Source organism: Aedes aegypti, chromosome 2 (assembly GCF_002204515.2).
Source record: "Aedes aegypti strain LVP_AGWG chromosome 2, AaegL5.0 Primary Assembly, whole genome shotgun sequence".
In the NCBI taxonomy this organism is placed as follows: Eukaryota; Metazoa; Arthropoda; class Insecta; order Diptera; family Culicidae; genus Aedes; species Aedes aegypti.
In genome coordinates, this window is record NC_035108.1 from 419,167,181 (window position 1) to 419,185,568 (window position 18,388).

At 36.7% G+C, this 18,388-nt stretch overlaps 1 protein-coding gene across 1 annotated transcript; it reads left to right on the top strand.

Annotated features, from left to right (window-relative positions):
• The first annotated feature begins 258 nt into the window (after positions 1–258).
• On the top strand, positions 259–2,454 carry LOC5571536 (cytochrome P450 6a2). The gene is made up of 2 exons (XM_021847448.1): positions 259–1,455; positions 1,519–2,454. The coding sequence occupies exons 1-2, from the start codon at positions 360–362 to the stop codon at positions 1,932–1,934; spliced, it is 1,512 nt and encodes a 503-aa protein (XP_021703140.1). The 5' UTR covers positions 259–359; the 3' UTR covers positions 1,935–2,454.
• The last annotated feature ends 15,934 nt before the right edge of the window (positions 2,455–18,388 follow it).

The window sequence follows — 18,388 nt, forward strand, 5'->3', positions numbered from 1 at the left end:
CCTTCTGCACCTTTTAAAGGTATTGGCAAAGTAATTGGGGAGGATTTTTCGTCCAAAGCTGGTAGTTTGGTTCCTTACCAACACTTCAACAAAACAAGCTCCAAGAAAGATGTCTCAATTTTTCAAGAATATTTATCGAAGCCCTGATAAGTCATGTTGCTTCGGTGGTGCATATTACCCCAGATATCCCTACACATTCATCCGCAGCACCATCACACGTTTTTGCAAAACGACAGCCCTATCAACACAGAACGATGTAGGTAGCAGAAGAAAACCAGTTAGTAGGTTACTCGAGTGCGAAAACCGATCGTCAGTGTACCATTATCTGTCGAGACGAATAGACGAACCTTCTTACCGTCATGTGGTTGGTTTACTTGGTATGGCTAGTGGCTGCCGTTCTACTAGCCGTTTATTTGTGGATCAAAAAGAGATTTAATTTTTGGAAGGATCGGGGCGTCGAGTACATTGAACCGGAGTTCCCGTTTGGAAATTTCAAGACCTTGGGCAAAGTGGAACACATCGCCCCAATTACGCAGCGGCACTATGACTACTTCAAGCAGAAAGGAGTCCCATATGGAGGTGTTTTCATGTTGACTTCGCCTCTGCTGTATATCTTAGACACCAAACTCATCAAAACACTTCTGGTGAAAGATTTCAACCACTTCCCCAATCGGGGAGTGTACTTCAACGAGAAGGATGACCCACTGTCGGCGCATATGTTCGCGATCGAAGGAAACAAGTGGAAGACTCTGAGGAACAAACTATCGCCTACATTTACGAGCGGACGAATCAAGATGACCTTCCCGTTGGTTGTGGGGGTGTGTCAACAGTTTTGCGACCATCTGGGAGAAGTGGTGCAGCAAAGCAACGAGGTTGAAATGCATGATCTCCTATCCAGGTACACGATCGATGTCATTGGAACGTGTGCTTTCGGGATCGATTGCAATAGTTTTCGCGAGCCGGATAACGAGTTCCGCAAGTATGGAAAGATCGCGTTCGATAAGCTTCCTCATTCACCGTTAGTTGTGTACCTCATGAAGGCCTTCCGGAGCTACGCGAATGCTTTTGGAATGAAACAGTTACACGAAGATGTTTCCTCGTTTTTCTCCAAGGTCGTCAAGGATACGATTGAGTATCGAGAATCTAATAACGTCGTTCGAAATGACTTTATGGATTTGCTGTTGAAATTGAAGAACACCGGAAGGCTGGAAGAGTCCGGGGAAGAGATAGGAAAAATATCATTCGAAGAGATCGCAGCTCAAGCATTCATCTTCTTCACTGCCGGTTACGACACTTCATCCACCGCGATGACTTACACCCTCTACGAGTTGGCACTCAACCAAAAAGCGCAGGAGAAAGCCCGAAAATGCGTGCTAGACATTTTTGCAGCCAACAATGGCACTCTAACGTACGAATCTGTCGGCAATATGGGTTATCTCGATCAGTGTATAAACGGTTTGTATTGAGCAACTCAAAGTCCATCTTGGTCTAGTCTTATCATGCATCTGTTATTTGCAGAGACGCTTCGCAAGCATCCTCCAGTGGCTATTTTGGAACGAAATGCCGATAGGGACTACAAACTGCCGGATAGCGATATCGTTATCAAGAAGGGTAGGAAAATAATGATTCCCACCTTTGCCATGCATCACGACGCGGAGCACTTCCCGGACCCGGAACGATACGATCCGGATAGGTTCTCGCCGGAACAGGTGGCCTGCCGGGACCCGTACTGTTACTTGCCATTTGGAGAGGGACCTAGAATTTGCATCGGAATGCGTTTCGGTACTATTCAGGCTAGGGTGGGTTTGGCCAGTTTGTTGAAGCGGTTCAGATTCAGGGTGTGTGATAAAACGCAAATACCGGTTCGGTATTCGAAGACCAACTTCATTCTGGGGCCGGCCAATGGAGTTTGGTTGAGGGTGGAAAAACTTTGAATTTGTTCGAGGGTGTTACGATTTGAAATTGTGAAAAAAGTCTCAAAAATTATAGCGGTGAATATATTCTGTTAAAACATAAATGCTCATTTAAAAATCAGTGGGGGTTGTGTACAAGATGCGACCGCATGACGTTAGGATCCCAAGTAGCACGCGAAACATCTTTTAAGGCGCAAGACAAAATGGCACAAAAGTCAGAAATGAAAAAGCAGTTTTCTGCTTTTAAAACAACAAATTGATGAAAATTAAAACACACAGCCTTTTTATTTGGCAAATAAAAGAGCTGTGTGTTTTGATTTTCTTCGATTTGTATATTTGAAAAGAGAAAACTGCTTTTTCAGTATTGACTTTTGTACCATTTTTACTTGGGCCTTAAAGAGCTGCTTTCTAAAAATGGTTTCAAAAGTGTATCAATGAAAGCATCTGTAACTTACCTACATAGTTCAAGTTCCGTTGCATTTTAATATAATATCTCATATAGTTTCATTATCGTTCCAATAAACTTGCATTTCAACCCGTGTTCGACGTTTAACTCTATCGAAACAACGAGATATACTGCGAATGTTCTCTTCAAACAGCAATGAAGTCAAGTTTATCAAGATGTTTTCAGTAACTGTTCAAACTAACTTTTGCAACTTCTCCCAAAATGCCGATTTTGATGTTATGTTTCAAATTATTTTCAATTAGAGAACCCGCAACTTGTTTTCATTGCATTCAAGTTCCGTTTCAATGCCCACTACTTAAGAAGATTCATTCCAGTTGCGCGAAGCTGCATTTAACTACGTGATTGCTAGTTAGTTAGTAGAATTTGTTTTTCAATCTCGTTGCAATAGAGTTGAGTTTCACATTACGTACCATGTAACAACGAAAACGTGTTCTAGCAACAGTTTGTCTATTAAGCTGGTGTTTCTCATATGTTGCGCGAAAGTGTTTGCAATAACCTTAGTTTATTTGAGGTGTGGCCTATCGCCAGCTTGTATACCGAAGGATGCAGCTTGTTGCAGTAACAAGCAACAAGTTTTTTTTTTTAAATTCTTTATTAGTATCATTCAAAACATTACATTCATTATTTATTATATCTAGGTGTTCTGTGTTATTAGACAACACTATCATCCTAATTTGGTAACACAAATCATAGATTTTATTAACATTTTGTTAACAACATATTACATTTCATTTGCCGTAGCAGTTCAGATTTTTTTTACAGGTGAGTTGAGTTCACCTGCTTTTAAGAGAAAAAAAACGTTTTTAATATACTTAACATAACTTAACCTAAACATATAACGTATTAATCGTGGCAATAGAAGATTGTAACGATTTTTGCCTGAAATTATTAATAATTTTATTTGACATTTGTACCAATGTTTCAACATTAGATATTCTATGTAACTCAACCAGGGAGGAAGCCTCAGAATCATTCTCAAAATTTTATTTTGAATACTCTGCAGAGCTTTCTTCCTGGTATTACAACAGCTAGTCCATATCAGCATACAGCATGGCTGGCCTGAAAATTTGTTTGAATATCAAAAGCTTGTTCTTAAGACAAAGTTTTGATTTTCTATTAATAATTGGATAGAGACAGTTTACATATTTGTTACATTTGGCTTGAATGCCCTCAATGTGATTTTTGAAAGTTAAATTCTTATCTAGCATGAGCCCTAGATACTTAAATTCATCTGACCAATTTATTTGAACCCCTCTCATCGTGACAACATGTCTACTTGAAGGTTTCAAATAAAGAGCTTCTGGTTTATGTGGGAATATTATTAGTTGAGTTTTGGAAGCATTAGGAGAAATCTTACATTTTTGCAAGTATGAAGAAAAAATATCTAAACTTTTTTGCAATCGACTACAGATGACACGCAGGCTTCGTCATTTGGCGGAGAGGATTGTGTCATCCGCAAACAAGGATTTTTGACATCTCTGAGGTAACTCAGGTAGATCAGATGTGAAAATTTTGTATTTTTTTTTTTAATTTTGGAGTATCGACTGTATGTTATAATCCTAATTTTCCGGCAACGCAGTCTTTATTAAAGTAAAATGAGGTCCTTATTTGCCCGACGTTTCGACACGGGTATTGTGTCTTCCTCAGGGGGTAAATATAGTTTTCGTTCTTTGTCCGAACGAAAACTATATTTACCCCCTGAGGAAGACACAATACCCGTGTCGAAACGTCGGGCAAATAAGCACCTCATTTTACTTTAATAAAGACTGCGTTGCCGGAAAATTAGGAGAAAAATATTGTATAATATTGGTCCCAAAATGCTGCCTTGAGGAACACCAGCTCTTACAGGAAGTCTTTCAGACCTGGAGTTCTGATCATTAACCTGAAGTGTACGATTTGACAGATAACTTTGAATTATTCTAACAATGTAAGTTGGAAAATTAAAGTTTTTTAATTTTACAATAAAACCTTCATGCCAAACACTGTCGAATGCTTTTTCTATGTCTAGAAGAACAATACCAGTAGAATAGCCTTCAGATTTGTTGGAACGGATCAAATTTGTTACACGTAAAAGTTGATGAGTGGTCGAATGTCCATGGCGGAAACCGAACTGTTCATTGGCAAAAATTGAATTTTCGTTAATGTGGACCATCATTCTGTTCAAAATGACCTTTTCAAAAAGTTTACTGATGGAGGAAAGCAAACTGATTGGACGATAGCTAGAAGCTTCTGCAAAATTTTTGTCTGGTTTTAAAATTGGAACAACCTTAGCATTTGTCCATCTGTCAGGAAAATATGCTAATTGAAAACATTTGTTGAATATATCAACTTAAAATGATAAGCTACTTTCTGAAAGTTTCTTGATGAGGATGTAGAAAACTCCATCATCGCCAGGAGCTTTAATATTTTTGAATTTTTCAATAATAGTTCTCACTACTTCCAAATCAGTCTCCCAGGCATTTTCGAAAACGTTCTCTTGCTTTAGAATATTTTCGAAGTCCTGAGTAACTTGATTTTCAATTGGACTAGTAAGTCCGATATTAAAATTGTGCGCGCTTTCAAACTGCATAGCAAGTTTTTGAGCTTTTTCGCAAGTAGTTAGTAATAATTTGTTTTCCTCTTTCAATGCCGGTATTGGCTTCTGAGGTTTTTTCAGAGGCTTAGATTGGATCCAATTGAGAAATCTTATTTTCAAAATTTTTATTTCTTAATCGTGAGAAACGTTTCTTGATTTCTTTCTGCAAATCCTGCCACATAATTTTCATAGCAGGATCGCGAGTGCGTTGAAAGCAACATGCTTTTATAAGTAGGTAATAAGGACGTTTATATAGTGCATTGGCGAGGCGATTGTTGAAAAGAGCTGGTAAAGTGGTGAGTATTGGAGAAGATTAATATTCTGGAGATCGAAAGTTTGATTTTTACTTATGATTTTGTTTTAATTTTTTTCTTTTAAGTATTTTGCAACAAATAAGCAATTTCACGATAACGTAAATATGTTGCAAATAGACTCCGCCTCTTACGCTTTTTTTTTGCAATTGTAAGTCATATTTGCAACTTTAATTAGATATTAGAGATAATTTTATTCTTGAGTTAAAACAAACTGAGCTGCTTGGGATATATTACAAATTAACTCTTTTATACACATCTGTTGGCCCTGAAAAGGGCCGATTTAACTGTTAGATTCTAGTAACATTGACACACATTTTGACGGCGCACATATTGAAATCTTCCTCGCCCGATGAGATTTACGGTGGCGATGACGATGGGCGCTTCTACGAGCGCCTTTGGCTGATTTTCTTCAGCCATCTTGTATAATCCTTGCGTTAGAGCACCGATTCCTGCAGGGCCAATTCTGGAAGCGCGAGTCAATTTAGAAATATGGAGCAATTTCACGATCCGGACACTGAATCTACAGCAGCTTGATGATCAGGAGCTCTGTGACACAGAAAGAGCCTCCTGCATGGCAATGACAGCGGAGAACTGGCTGTTAGCGACGGATTTCTTGTCGAAAACGATGATGCTAGTCACGTGAGAACGGCTTTAGTGGCGGTGGATCCGATATGCGTGTTGTTCCATTCGCGTTCCATTGAAAACTGAGCTGATAATGCGAAAGGCACTCGTGACTTGTTCTCTGACCGTGCTCACAGTTTGACGACAAAGAGAAGAATGAGTGAAAAAGCAGGAATCGGTCTGCTTTTATAGTGCGAAGCGGAACGCAAAAGAAGCGTGGAAAACTGCTTGAGCGTGATTGATTGCGTAAGAAAGCGGTCGACATTTTCCCAATTTTGAATAGTTTATTGTCGATAATCAATTGTTTTCTCCATTCAAGAAAATTGTTGTGTAAATTTCCGACCAATTGGTGGGATAATATTGAAAATCTATTGATAAATGTTTATTGAAGTTATTAGCGTTAGATTTTAACACGCTAAGTACCGACATGGGCAAAATATGTGAACGGTAACCTTTGCACGACGATATCTCAGCTGAAAATCAATAAATTCTCATATTTTTTTCGCCATTGCAACCGTTTACTATCCTGGATGCGTTTAGTGAAGACCGATTGAAATTTTATGCCACCATGGCTGAGAATTGGCCGGATCAAGACCGTTCACACCTTTTGCCCACCTCCCGCTGGTTGTATACAAATGTTGCATGCAAGTTGGTTATTCCGGAACTAGGTTTGCAGCCGGATATTTCAAAATTTTGACCAGCTAGAAGGGTTCTGTCTTCGGGAGAGTTGTACAGGGCAGTGCTCGCTTCCTTATGGTATACGTAATGATACAAATATCCACCACTACGTGGCGCTAGTGTACATAAACACTTCCGGTTTGTTGATATTGAAGGATATCTCGGAACCAAAACGAGATAGAAAATTCCTGGCTTCGAGAAAGTTGTTCAAAGTGAGCCGAAATTCCCCGAGGGACCTTACATAGTTCCAAATTCATCCACTACGTGGCGCTAGTGTACGTAAACACTTCCGGTTTGTTGATATTGAAGGATATATCGGAACCTAAACGAGATAGAAAATTCCTGTCTTCGAGAAAGTTGTTCAGAGTAAGCCAAGCTGTTGAAACTCCTTAGGGACCTTTGAGGAAATTCTTTATAGAATGCTCAATGAATTTCAGCAGGAAGGGTTTTGGGAATTTGGAAGTCCTGAAAAATCTATGGGAACATCCCTAATGAAGGAAATGCCCTACGATGATGAAAGAGGTGATAAAATACTATTCTCGAAAACTTATTCATATAGACTCAAGTCAAAAAAGTATACAAACTTACTTTATCGATCCTACGTGTTTCGCAGACGAAATTCTACACGTTTTGCTCTGAATCAACTCGATTTTTCACTTTTAGAACGTTTAATCTTCGGATTTACAAAACGACGAAAGTAAGATTTTCAACTTTCGCAACCTAACCAATACTTTCGCCGCCCCGCTGTATGGAGAGACAAAGTGACTTAACCACGAATCAAAACAAAACACTACTTGAGCCGATTTTACACTGGTAGAAAAACGTCGCAAGTAACTGAATGAAACGGCTTATCATTTTGTCATAAAATTTTTGTGTGAAATAATAGGAACTCCATAGTTTTTGAACGCGAGCTCATTGTATGCAAAATTTAAGCAATGTACACGTTGAAAAAATGTTAAAAAGGTGATTCATTTTAAAACAGTTTTAGAAGACAGGTTGTGAATCTTCTGAATTAATTTTCTCAAAACCGTATGGAAGTTACTTACGTCGATTTGAAAAAGTAATCGAGTATTGTTTTTAATATCCCATTCAAATTATGATGAGAAAGGCCCACCCTAATGGAAAATAAGTGAATCACCCTAATAAAATACCACATATTAAATGTAGAAAATGGCTTACGATAATATGAGAGATGTTCCAATACTATTGTCTTCAATATTCAATTAATTTTTTTTATTTTTTTTTTATTTTTTAACAAAAAAACCACCCTAATGGAAAGTAAATGAACCACCCTAATGAAATATCACATATAATATGCTTTCAGTGGCCAACAATGATATAGGATATGTTTCAATACTATTGCCTTGAATTTCTCAGCAATTGAATTCAAATCGTTCATTCCCCATTCAATTCACTCCCCCAACTCAAAAAGGTCGATTTTTTCAAAAAAAAAAATCCAAATAACACCAGATCTCGACGCATGCACGAAAATTTCTAAGACATCTGGCATCAAAAAAAAAATTCGATTTCGGAATTTTCCCCTTGGGAGATTTTTCATGGGTCAAAAAGCCAAACTTTGACCGCTTTGGGGGTCCCCTTGATGAAGTCCGATTGTGCTCAAATTAGTCCCCATGCAAATTTTTCAAGGAGACAAAACTTTTGAGCACTACCATTGTTTGAAATTCGAAAAATCGGTTTTCATTGGTTGGCACCCTAATGACCATTTCTGTTGCAGGCCACGCCCATCTTCTCCGTCACGTGGAATGAGAGAGATGATGATGATATGACACCTACTTAAAGAGAGGTTAGCGACTCATCGACGCCCTCATAGAGTTGGATAATGGTGAAGGGAACGGTCAAGGATTCACAAGCGAGTAATACGATCGGATTTGAATTGTTGGGAGTGTCGTTGCTAAGAAAATTAATGTCACTCCATGCGCGTGTCTGCCAGGGATGGGGACAGGTAGGTATTTCCATCTTGTGCCCTAGCAAAAGAGCTTTGGTTTGGAAGCGATTGGCTGCTCCCATATTGGTTTTCGGTCGAAACGTGACAAGATGTTGAAGAAATATTTTTCAGTCTAAAAAGTGGTTTTGTTAAGAGAGGTTATGTGCGTGACAGTGTTTTATTCATCATTTTGAACCCAGTTGTTTGTGATTCGTTTCGTTCAATACAGAATGCAATGGAAATTTTACATCCAAAAATAACAAATAGTTACAACCATTCTTAATGCTGATCATATTCAATAATATTTGGACTAAAAGCCTTTCATTTAATGAACATTTGAACCACTATGATATTAATAACAGTTGATTTAAATTGAGCTAGAAATCATAAAAAGAAACTATTGCTCCACTCCAAATGTTGCCCACTTTACTCTATGTCACTTTTGTACCGTATTACATTTCCCCGAAAGTCATTTCTCCAAACGCCAGTTGTCCGAACGACTATTTTCTCCGAATGCCATTTCCCAGAATGCCCAGTTCAAGCATACGCATAGATGACCGTACAATTCGTAGTTGCTACTCCGTGATTGACCAGAACAATCGAAGTTGCACAGAGAATTAATGAATAGGGCTTGGGATAAGCTTACCATTCTTCAATGTGCACAAATCGAGAGCTCAAATTTAAAAGTCAATAACGGCACCGGCCACGTCCTTACGGTCATCGGGGAAGGGAAGGAATGTTAGTGTGACTACCGTTGTTACTAGAGACCGAGATCACCTCTGCATCTCCACGGTTGTCATGGAAAGGATATTGGGTTAGTGGGATAAGGTAGAGATCTGGAAGTCACCAATGTTTGGTGATGCGATCCATGATATAACCACGCCTAATCGGATTCGCGATATTATTCGATAATCGCATTGTACGCCGAACAAGTGTTCGTCACTCGCCCACGCAAGAGCAAGCGACACGATCATTAGATCAAACATTACTAACAATCCGCGGCGCTTTTTCATTTCTCTGAGTAAACGACGGGCGACATGTTTGATCCTGCCCTTATCGCCCGCCCCCGCAGGAGCAAGCGTCAAGGTCGAAGGATCAAACACTAGTCCCATTTCCCAGAATGCCCCGTTTCCCTGAAAAGTGATGCAGCTCTAAAATTGACCAGAATAGTCATGGTGACGACCTTTTAAGAACGATGAACAATTAAATGAAGGAAATATTTGGTCATTCTTGAAAAAAACATTGTCAAAAATTCCGAGGATGGTAAAACTCGAAAGAACCGCCAATCAAATAAAGAAGGGTGCACATCACACCACCGGTTCATTTACCAATCCTGAAAAGATGAAGTTATTATGATTTTGAGAGCCAAATACTTTTAGGAGAAATGGACTATTCGGGGAGAAGTACCAGAACCCTTTTGTACCTGTGGCTTGGTTATATGAGTATTTCGTTACTGCAGAGGAGATGTCGTGAAGACCAGAAATCAATGGCTCAGGGTCGACTAAAAGCTAGAATCAGCGTCGGAGACTAGACCTAGTAGTGGGAGCATCGGTAAGAGCGCCTGTGAACCGTAAGTAATCCTCCAAAAAAGGTACTTGTCCATTTAGCATAGAGATACCGGTCTTTGGAGAATTTTCGTGAACTGATCACAAACTGACCGAGATAGTAAAATAGCCATAACTCTGGGCACCTCGATCAGTTGATTATTCCTCGTCGATTCGTACTTAAATATTTCAAATCAGTGTTTTTGGCGCACATACAAACAGGGTTTATGGACAAAAGCTTAAATATTTTAGATCACTTTGTATGTTCATTTGAAAAAGCTTCTTTGCTACAGAATGACACAATTTTCAGTAATGTAAGTGATCATATACCTGTTGTCTCGTGCCTATCATTAGCATGTCAAAATAATCGAATAGAGCTTACTAAAAAGGTAGTCAACCATGATAAATTGAACTGTGAATTTAAATCGTATATTGATAGCATTGCTGAAATCCAAGATGTTAATTTCTGTCTCAGTGGCATAATCAACAAATATAATACTTTGTTACAAAGCTGTACTAAAATAATTAAAAAGCAGGTCAACATTAAAGGTACACAGTGTCCATGGATGACTCTTAACTTATGGCATCTTATCAAAATTTAAAACAATCACCTGAAAAAGGTCAAGCGGAACCCCAACGACCAACATGCAAAATCTATGTTAGATCATGTATCGAAAAAAGTTGAGAGATACAAACAAATTTGCAAGAGGGAATATTATGAGAAAATTTTGAATAATACTACACATTGCAAATTATGGAAAAACATGAATAAAATATTTGGTCGTGCAAAAACTTCGCATTCTATAACTTTGGCTGTAAATGGGAGGAAAATAGAAGATGAAACCGAAAAATGTCTAATATTTTATGAGTATTTCTCTAACATCGATAGGAACTTGGCTAGTAGGATCCCTGTTGAAGGAAGACAGAATCCACTTGCCAATCTAAATCCAATCAGAGAATCTCTTTACTTACGACCAAGTTCATCGAATGAATTTATCAATATGATAAAAAACATTAGCTCCAACAAATCTCCTGGGCCAGATAACATTCCTGCTAGTGTAATCAAAATTAATGCCACAACATTTTCGAAAATCTTAAACACATGTTTTAATCTAATTATTGAATCTGGTCAGTATCCTAAATGTTTAAAACAGTCCAAAGTTTGTCCTATTTTTAAATCTGGTGACGCATGTTTACTGGACAACTACCGTCCTATATCAACACTTTCGGTGTTCAATAAAGTTTTCGAAAAACTATTAGTTAACAGGTTATTGGATTTCTTTGATAAATATGATCTGCTTTATAAATATCAGTACGAGTTCAGGCAGGCCTGTCATACTTCTACGACATTAACAGAACTAGTAGATTTTGTAATAAATGAGGTCGATTGTAGAATAATAGTTGGAGCTCTCTTTATTGATCTGAAGAAAGCATTTGACACACGATGATACTGCTGTATTTTATCCTGATAGCACAACTGAATCAGTGATTAACCGTATAAATCAAGACTTAGCTAAATTGAAAACGTACTTCTCTAGTAACTTGTTGTCATTAAACATTCAAAAAACACTTTAGATCACCTGGAAAGAAGCTACCTTCTCATTCAAATCAAGAACTTGAGAATATGTTGATTGATAAAGTTGAATCTTTTAAATATCTTGGAATATATCTGGATTCCACGTTTTCTTGGGAGACTCAGATAAAAAATGTTGTAAAAAAAGTTTCTACATTATGCGGAGTCCTCAAACGAGTTTCTTATTTCCTGTCGCAAACCGTTTTACTAAAATTATATTACGCGCATATACACTCCATGCTACAGTATGCCATCATAGTTTGGGGACGGGCTTGTAAATCCAAATTAATTAGATTACAAACTTTACAAAATAGATGTCTTAAAATAATTTTCAAATTACCACACTTGTTTCCTTCTTTTAACCTGTACGATAATAGAGCTCATACTATTCTGCCACTTTTGGGTTTGTGTGAATTGCAGACGCTTACTACGGTACATGATATTGTCCATAGAAACGGAACACATTTCAATATTGCATTACCTGTCAGACATATAAATCATAATACGAGACAAGCTGGAAATTTGGCACTTATCAGGGCGTCGTCAACGCATGGTCAAAGACGCATCTCTTGCATTGGTCCTTCAAAATTTAATAGTCTACCCAACTGCCTGGACAATATGATTCAGTTCAATTGGAAAGCTATAAAAAATTTAAGGCAATCCAAACTCTTCATAACTCCAAACAAACAAATAACGGAAAAAATCTTGAATTTAAATAAAAAATCACTAAGAATATTTATTGGGCTGCTTACGGGACACTGTCCGGCAAGATATCATTTGAAAAAGATAAGTCGAAGTCAAATTGATGTCTGTCGGTTTTGTGGCTGTGAAAAAGAGACCTCTCAACATCTGCTTTGTGACTGTCCAGCATTATTTGCAAGTAGGAAAAAATATTTCAACAAGGGCATTCTAAATCCTTCTGAAATTTGGTTACAGAACCCTAATCTAGTAGTAAAATTTATTTTAAAGGTCATTCCGGATTGGGATAACTCGCATCATCAGATAACGGCAGTTATCCTGAATGGTAACTCTCCGTACTGAGCACGTTGCGATAGTAAACAGGGGTATACCACAATAGATCAATTAATGGTCGCAGTGGTTCAAATCCCAACAAAAAAAAACTGCCTAAAGCAAATCGTGAATAAAAATCAATTTAAATTGAAAGTCAAAATATACTTGAAAGGAAAAATCGCTGAATTTATGCTATAGCCATTTAAGTCACCACAAGCTGATAAATCAAGCTATTTTCTGTAATTTTGTTTGTTGTAAGTTATAATCAGATATAGTTTTATAAATTATTCTTTAATATCTTTTCTTCTGAGTGTTGCCAGGCAAAGGAACCCTTAAAAGGAGTTTGCTCCACTGGGATTCCTATTCTGTGCAATGTTTACTCTCTTTCATTATTTGTTTAAAAAATTGTACTTGTCTTTGTCTCAGCTCTTGTAGCTTTATTGGAATATATATTTAGTTTGTTGCCAACTGAGCTGAGATAGTTGAGTCCACTGCCAGGAAGCTCATTTACGAGCTTTTTTGTTGTGGGGGAGAGTGGAAGGCATTGAAAAAAAAAGGTCGAAGGACAAAAAGTCGAAAGGACAAAAGGTTGAAAGACTGAAGGTCGAAAGGACAAAAGGTCGAAAATGATTTACTTGGAGGGAATTTTTTCCTTCTTTAAATAAAGATTTTCGACCTTTTGTCTTTCGACCTTTTGTCATAGATTCTACATACAGAGATACATCACCTCGTTGTCGAATCGAGTCTATATGTGACTTGTTCCTCAAGACTCTTAGTCGGAAACATATAGCCTTTCAATATACCTTTGTAAACGAGATAGATGCAAATTGAAATAAGTGGTATTAACAGTTTCATTTTTTAATTTGTATTTAGGAATTTCTTTGAGGACCTAAAATCGTAGTATTTGAAGAAAACATCAAATTTAGACATTATATTCCTCACCAATTTCACAATTTTTCAAGCTTCAACCACAAACCCCCTTCCGAAGCAAGCACCGTACTGTTTGCCAAAATTTTCAACGGGCTTGGTGTTTTCTCCGATAGAGTGAAACGAAAATTCTTCAACAGATACGTCAATCCTATGCGTGCCTGCATCATTCCGAAGCGCTGTCCAATACAGAATCGAGGACCTTCTCCGAATGGCACAAAAGCCATCGAATGTCTGGCAGCACTGTTCTCCGGATTGAAGCGATCGGGGTCGTATTGTTCAGGATTTGGGTAGAGCTTTGGATCTTGATGAATTGCGTAGACAGGCAGTAGAACCCGACAGCCTTTCTCCAGTGTGACATTCATTCCCGGTACTTGGTACACGGGTAAAAATCGGATCCCAAAATCATAAAAAAAGACTCATGATTTGTGGAGCCTAGGGTATTTTCAGTTTATGAAAATACACCATGATTCGAAAGCATGATATCATGATTCGGTGCACCCGTAACGCAGTCAGTGCGTTATACTTTTGGCAGAATCATAAAGCTAAATCATGATGTTGGGATTTGGAATCATAATTTCCGGTGCGCATCTTTATGATTCTGGTCGGGTTTGCAAGCGCCATAAAGCTAAATCATATATTTAGGCTTTAGAATCATGATTCCAGGTGCGCATGGTTTATGATTCCGGTCGTTTTTTACAGGATCATGCAGCTAAATCATGCCATTGGGATCCTAAATCATGATTTCTGGTGCGCATCGTTTATGATTATCATTATATTTTCGGACCATAAAGTGAAATCATGATACTGGGATTTGGAATCATGATTTTGGGTGCGCATCATTTATGATTCTGGTTGAATTTGTTGGCACCATAAAACCAAATCACGTTTTTGAAATTTAGAATCAAGATTTTTGGTGCGCATTGCTAATGACTCTGAGGAGGATGTAACGACAAAATTGCGTTGATACTTTCATTTATTGTAAAGAACTACTGTAGTGTGAAAGACAGAATAATATTTTAACTATTATTGTGCGTAAAGTTGACTTTTCATGTTTGGTGATTTGTAGATAATATTGTATTATTTTCTTGTTTATTGAAATGATGAAGGTTTGTTCTTTGGTAAATGCTACTACACATAGAGTACCTACATACACTCCCGGTCAAAAGTTTGGGGTCACCCCCTGAAAGACATATATAAGTTTTATGGTGATATCTCTGCGAATTTTCATCCGATTTCAAATCCTTTAGGCTCATCTGAAAGATAAAGAAACTTTGTACATAGTTTGCAGAAAATAATTTTTACATATGGTCGGTGTTAAGTCAGAGTGAACTAGGCGATATTTTGGACAGGTGTAGACAAGCCAACAATTTTGACAACTCTGAACTTTTCGATGCTATTTTGTTAGAGATGTTTTATTACATAAAAGAACTATGGTATTTCAGAAAATAAAGCGTTTGATGTGATATCCCAAGTGCCTGAAGGACATTTTTCTAAAATCATTGAAAAATACATGGTCCGGTCTGACTGGACATCGACCATATAGTGTATGGAAAAATGACCCAAAATTTTGATATTTTCAATTGCGCCAATTTTGAGATAAAGGTTGTAATAGAAGCCTTGTTCTATACCCTCTCAGCCACTTTTAAGAGATCATGGCGGAAAAATCTAGGAAAAAAGGTATTCCAAAAAATATCAACTGATGTCATTGATAAAATTTTTGGGTCACCCCTTAGTATGTTGCAATCCTTAAGTTTTGAGTCTCTTTCATAAAAAATGTAACAATTTTTCGTTCATATCTCTATCATTTTTTTTTTTCAAAATTATATTTCTACACTGCTGGTGAAGGATAATGAATAGTACTCATTATAAGTCTTACGAAAATGAACTCAAACTTGTATGGACTGCTTCATACTAAGGGGTGACCCAACACTTTTGGTCGATGACCGAAATGACTTTTGTGTCAATTTTTCATATATTAAATGTAAAAAAATATTGCCTGCCAACTTTGTACAAAATTAGTTTCATTCCTTATCTTTCAAATGAGCTTAAAAGATTTGAAATCGGATGTAAATTCGCAGAGATATGACCATAAAACTTTTACAGGTTTTCAAGGGGTGACCCCAAACTTTTGACTAGAAGTGTATGGTACTAAATTTAAGAAGTTACCTGTCATTTTAGTACCTTTAGAAGTTGCTTGTAGTATTCCTAACTGGTAATATCAGCTATTAGTAACTACATATGGATTAGCTAGAGCAGGGGTTCCCAAACTTTTTGTAATCACGGCGCCCTTTGACATTTTTTATCAGAAGCGCGGCGCACTATTATCATTTTATACAAAAATATGAATATTTTCGACAAAATTTCTGCCAGACTTTTCATGCTAGAACAAAATCTACTTTTGCAAAAAGTACGTTCTTTGATAATTTAATAAAATTATAGATATGAAAAACAATTGCACATTTTTTTTACAAAAATAGGGATCTGAAAAAAATATTAAATTATATTTTGAACTATCACAGTTTCTGGTGTTTCTGGATCCTGTAGTGAACTTTAAATTCTAGCTAAATTTGCGCCGCTTGTATTGTAAAAGCATAAAAATAGAAAAAACGACAAATTTTGATCGAAGCAGGATTAAAAAAAATCGTTAAAGGATTCCTTTTAATTCGAGGCTATAAAAATGTCTTTACATTTGCGAAAGATTTTAACATGGTTAACATTTTTGCATCAGAATAAGAAATAAGAAAAGTTAAATTGTTTCTCCCAGTGTTGTGAAACCCCCTTCTCGATATAACTAAGCGACTTTAATTTTGATAAGGAGAATAAAAATTATGGCATTTTCCAGGTTAGTTTACTTTTTGACATATGATCGCAGAAATGAGCCAGCCTAGGGCTGCAATTCTCTTAAACAATTAATAACATAAGTTCTTCCGTTTCTATGAAAATGTGTAGTGTAACACAGGTAAACAGAGGAAGAGCAAGCAAGCAAGATGAAAAAATCATAGTGGAGCTTTTAACAACACGATGTAACTCCATCCAGCCTGAAGATCTGTTTGTTACTGAGGTCCCTACCAGCAAGGTTGTGACTATAGCGTAATAACAATTTGATATCATTTATAGAGGATGTTGTTTCAGAACTTCATCAATATATAAACTCTGAGAAAGTTCTAACTAATCCTACAGAAAACTCTATTGCAGTAGACGTTCGGTCGGTGCAAACGGTTTAACTGCAATGCTTTTTAACTGCAAGTCCGGTAACTGCAACAATTCTCCAGTTATCGCACCACCAAATGTCAAAATGGTGCGCCATGTTAGCCCCTGTTAGCCCAAATGAACAGTCGAATGAATTTCACGTTCATTTTACGTCAGTTGATGGATTGTTGACGTTTGTCAGTCGTTGCAGTTATCGAATTTCGTTCGCTAAGTGAAACGTAAACATGTTGCAGTTACCGAACGTCTACTGTATATAAGGTACCGTGGTGTAAGTGGATACAGCAAAATCAATAGTTAAATTCATTGTTATGTACAGCTAACGTGAATAATGTAACTCAAACTTTTTTCTGTGGATAACAAATAAGGGACTATTATATTTCAAATCGTCATTTATTTCGAATTTTCTGATTGTTATGTATTGAGAATGAGAGACTTAAAAATTTGCGCCAAATGATCCACTTGTCCCACCATGGTGGGGTAAGTGGATCACCATTAAAAAAATCTGTTCTCGAAACAAATGTAGTGTGATTATGTTTAACAAGAATGGTATTACCCTCGTTCAAGTGATTAGTGCTTGTAATGTTACATTTTAATACTTTAAAATTAAAAAGTATCTTTATTTAATCAAAATATAATAAAAAATATGTATACATTAGTTCATACTAATTTGAACAAAAAAAAACATTGTAACTAGAAAAATTTGGAGAAAATTCATCCATTTATACGCATAAGTTATACAGAAGTATTGTAGGATTATTCCTAACGATGTTTTCGAAAAACACTTTTGATTTAAAAATATAAATTACATTTACTTTTTAATAACAAACTGAAATCCTTCTATTTTATTTATTAATATATGTTTATCATCTGTCTAGAGCAATTTATATGGTCAAATAAGGTACGATACTATGCTTTCGATTGGAAAATTAGTATATTTTGCTCTTTTACAACTCAGCTTAGATAAACCACGAAAAGTTTCGTGTGAATTTTGAAATTATTATTTTTTTATATTTTTTTATTCCCGAAAGGTTAAAAAAAACTTTCAGGTGGATTCATTCAAATTTTCTATGGTCAATTTGACAAATTCAAGCTGGGAATGGAACAAAATAAAGAAAAACAACATTTGCGGATATTAAAGCTTTTTAAAATTCTCGTAAGCAGGCTGCCAATAAATGATAATTATGCTTGATCCACTTACCCCACCCCATTAAAAAGTGGGGGTAAGTGTACCATGTCCAATATATTTGTATTTATTTATAAAAATGACATATATTACATTGTGATTCATTCAATTAGAACTGATATGCTCACCATGTGTCGAAAAAAATAATAGAATTCGATTTTAGACAGAGATACAATGGATTTTTGATTGATGGAAAACAATTTTCAAATTAATTACTTTTTGCAGCTAACAAGTTTGTTTGTGTTAGTGTACGTGTAGTACCAGTTTAGCAATAGTATCAGTGTGGGCGTAAGAATATAACCTAGAACGAAGCAATGGTGCGAAAACATTCAACATATTCAAGCATTTATGCTTTATATTTACAAATGATCCACTTACCCCACTGATACACTTCCCCCACTGTACCTTACCTTTACAATGTTTGT

Coding starts and splice junctions, on each gene's coding strand:
- LOC5571536 (XM_021847448.1), top strand. CDS start 360: ATGTGGTTGGTTTACTTGGTATGGCTAGTGGCTGCCGTTCTACTAGCC. Junction 1,456..1,518: donor TCTCGATCAGTGTATAAACG/GTTTGTATTGAG, acceptor TGTTATTTGCAG/AGACGCTTCGCAAGCATCCT.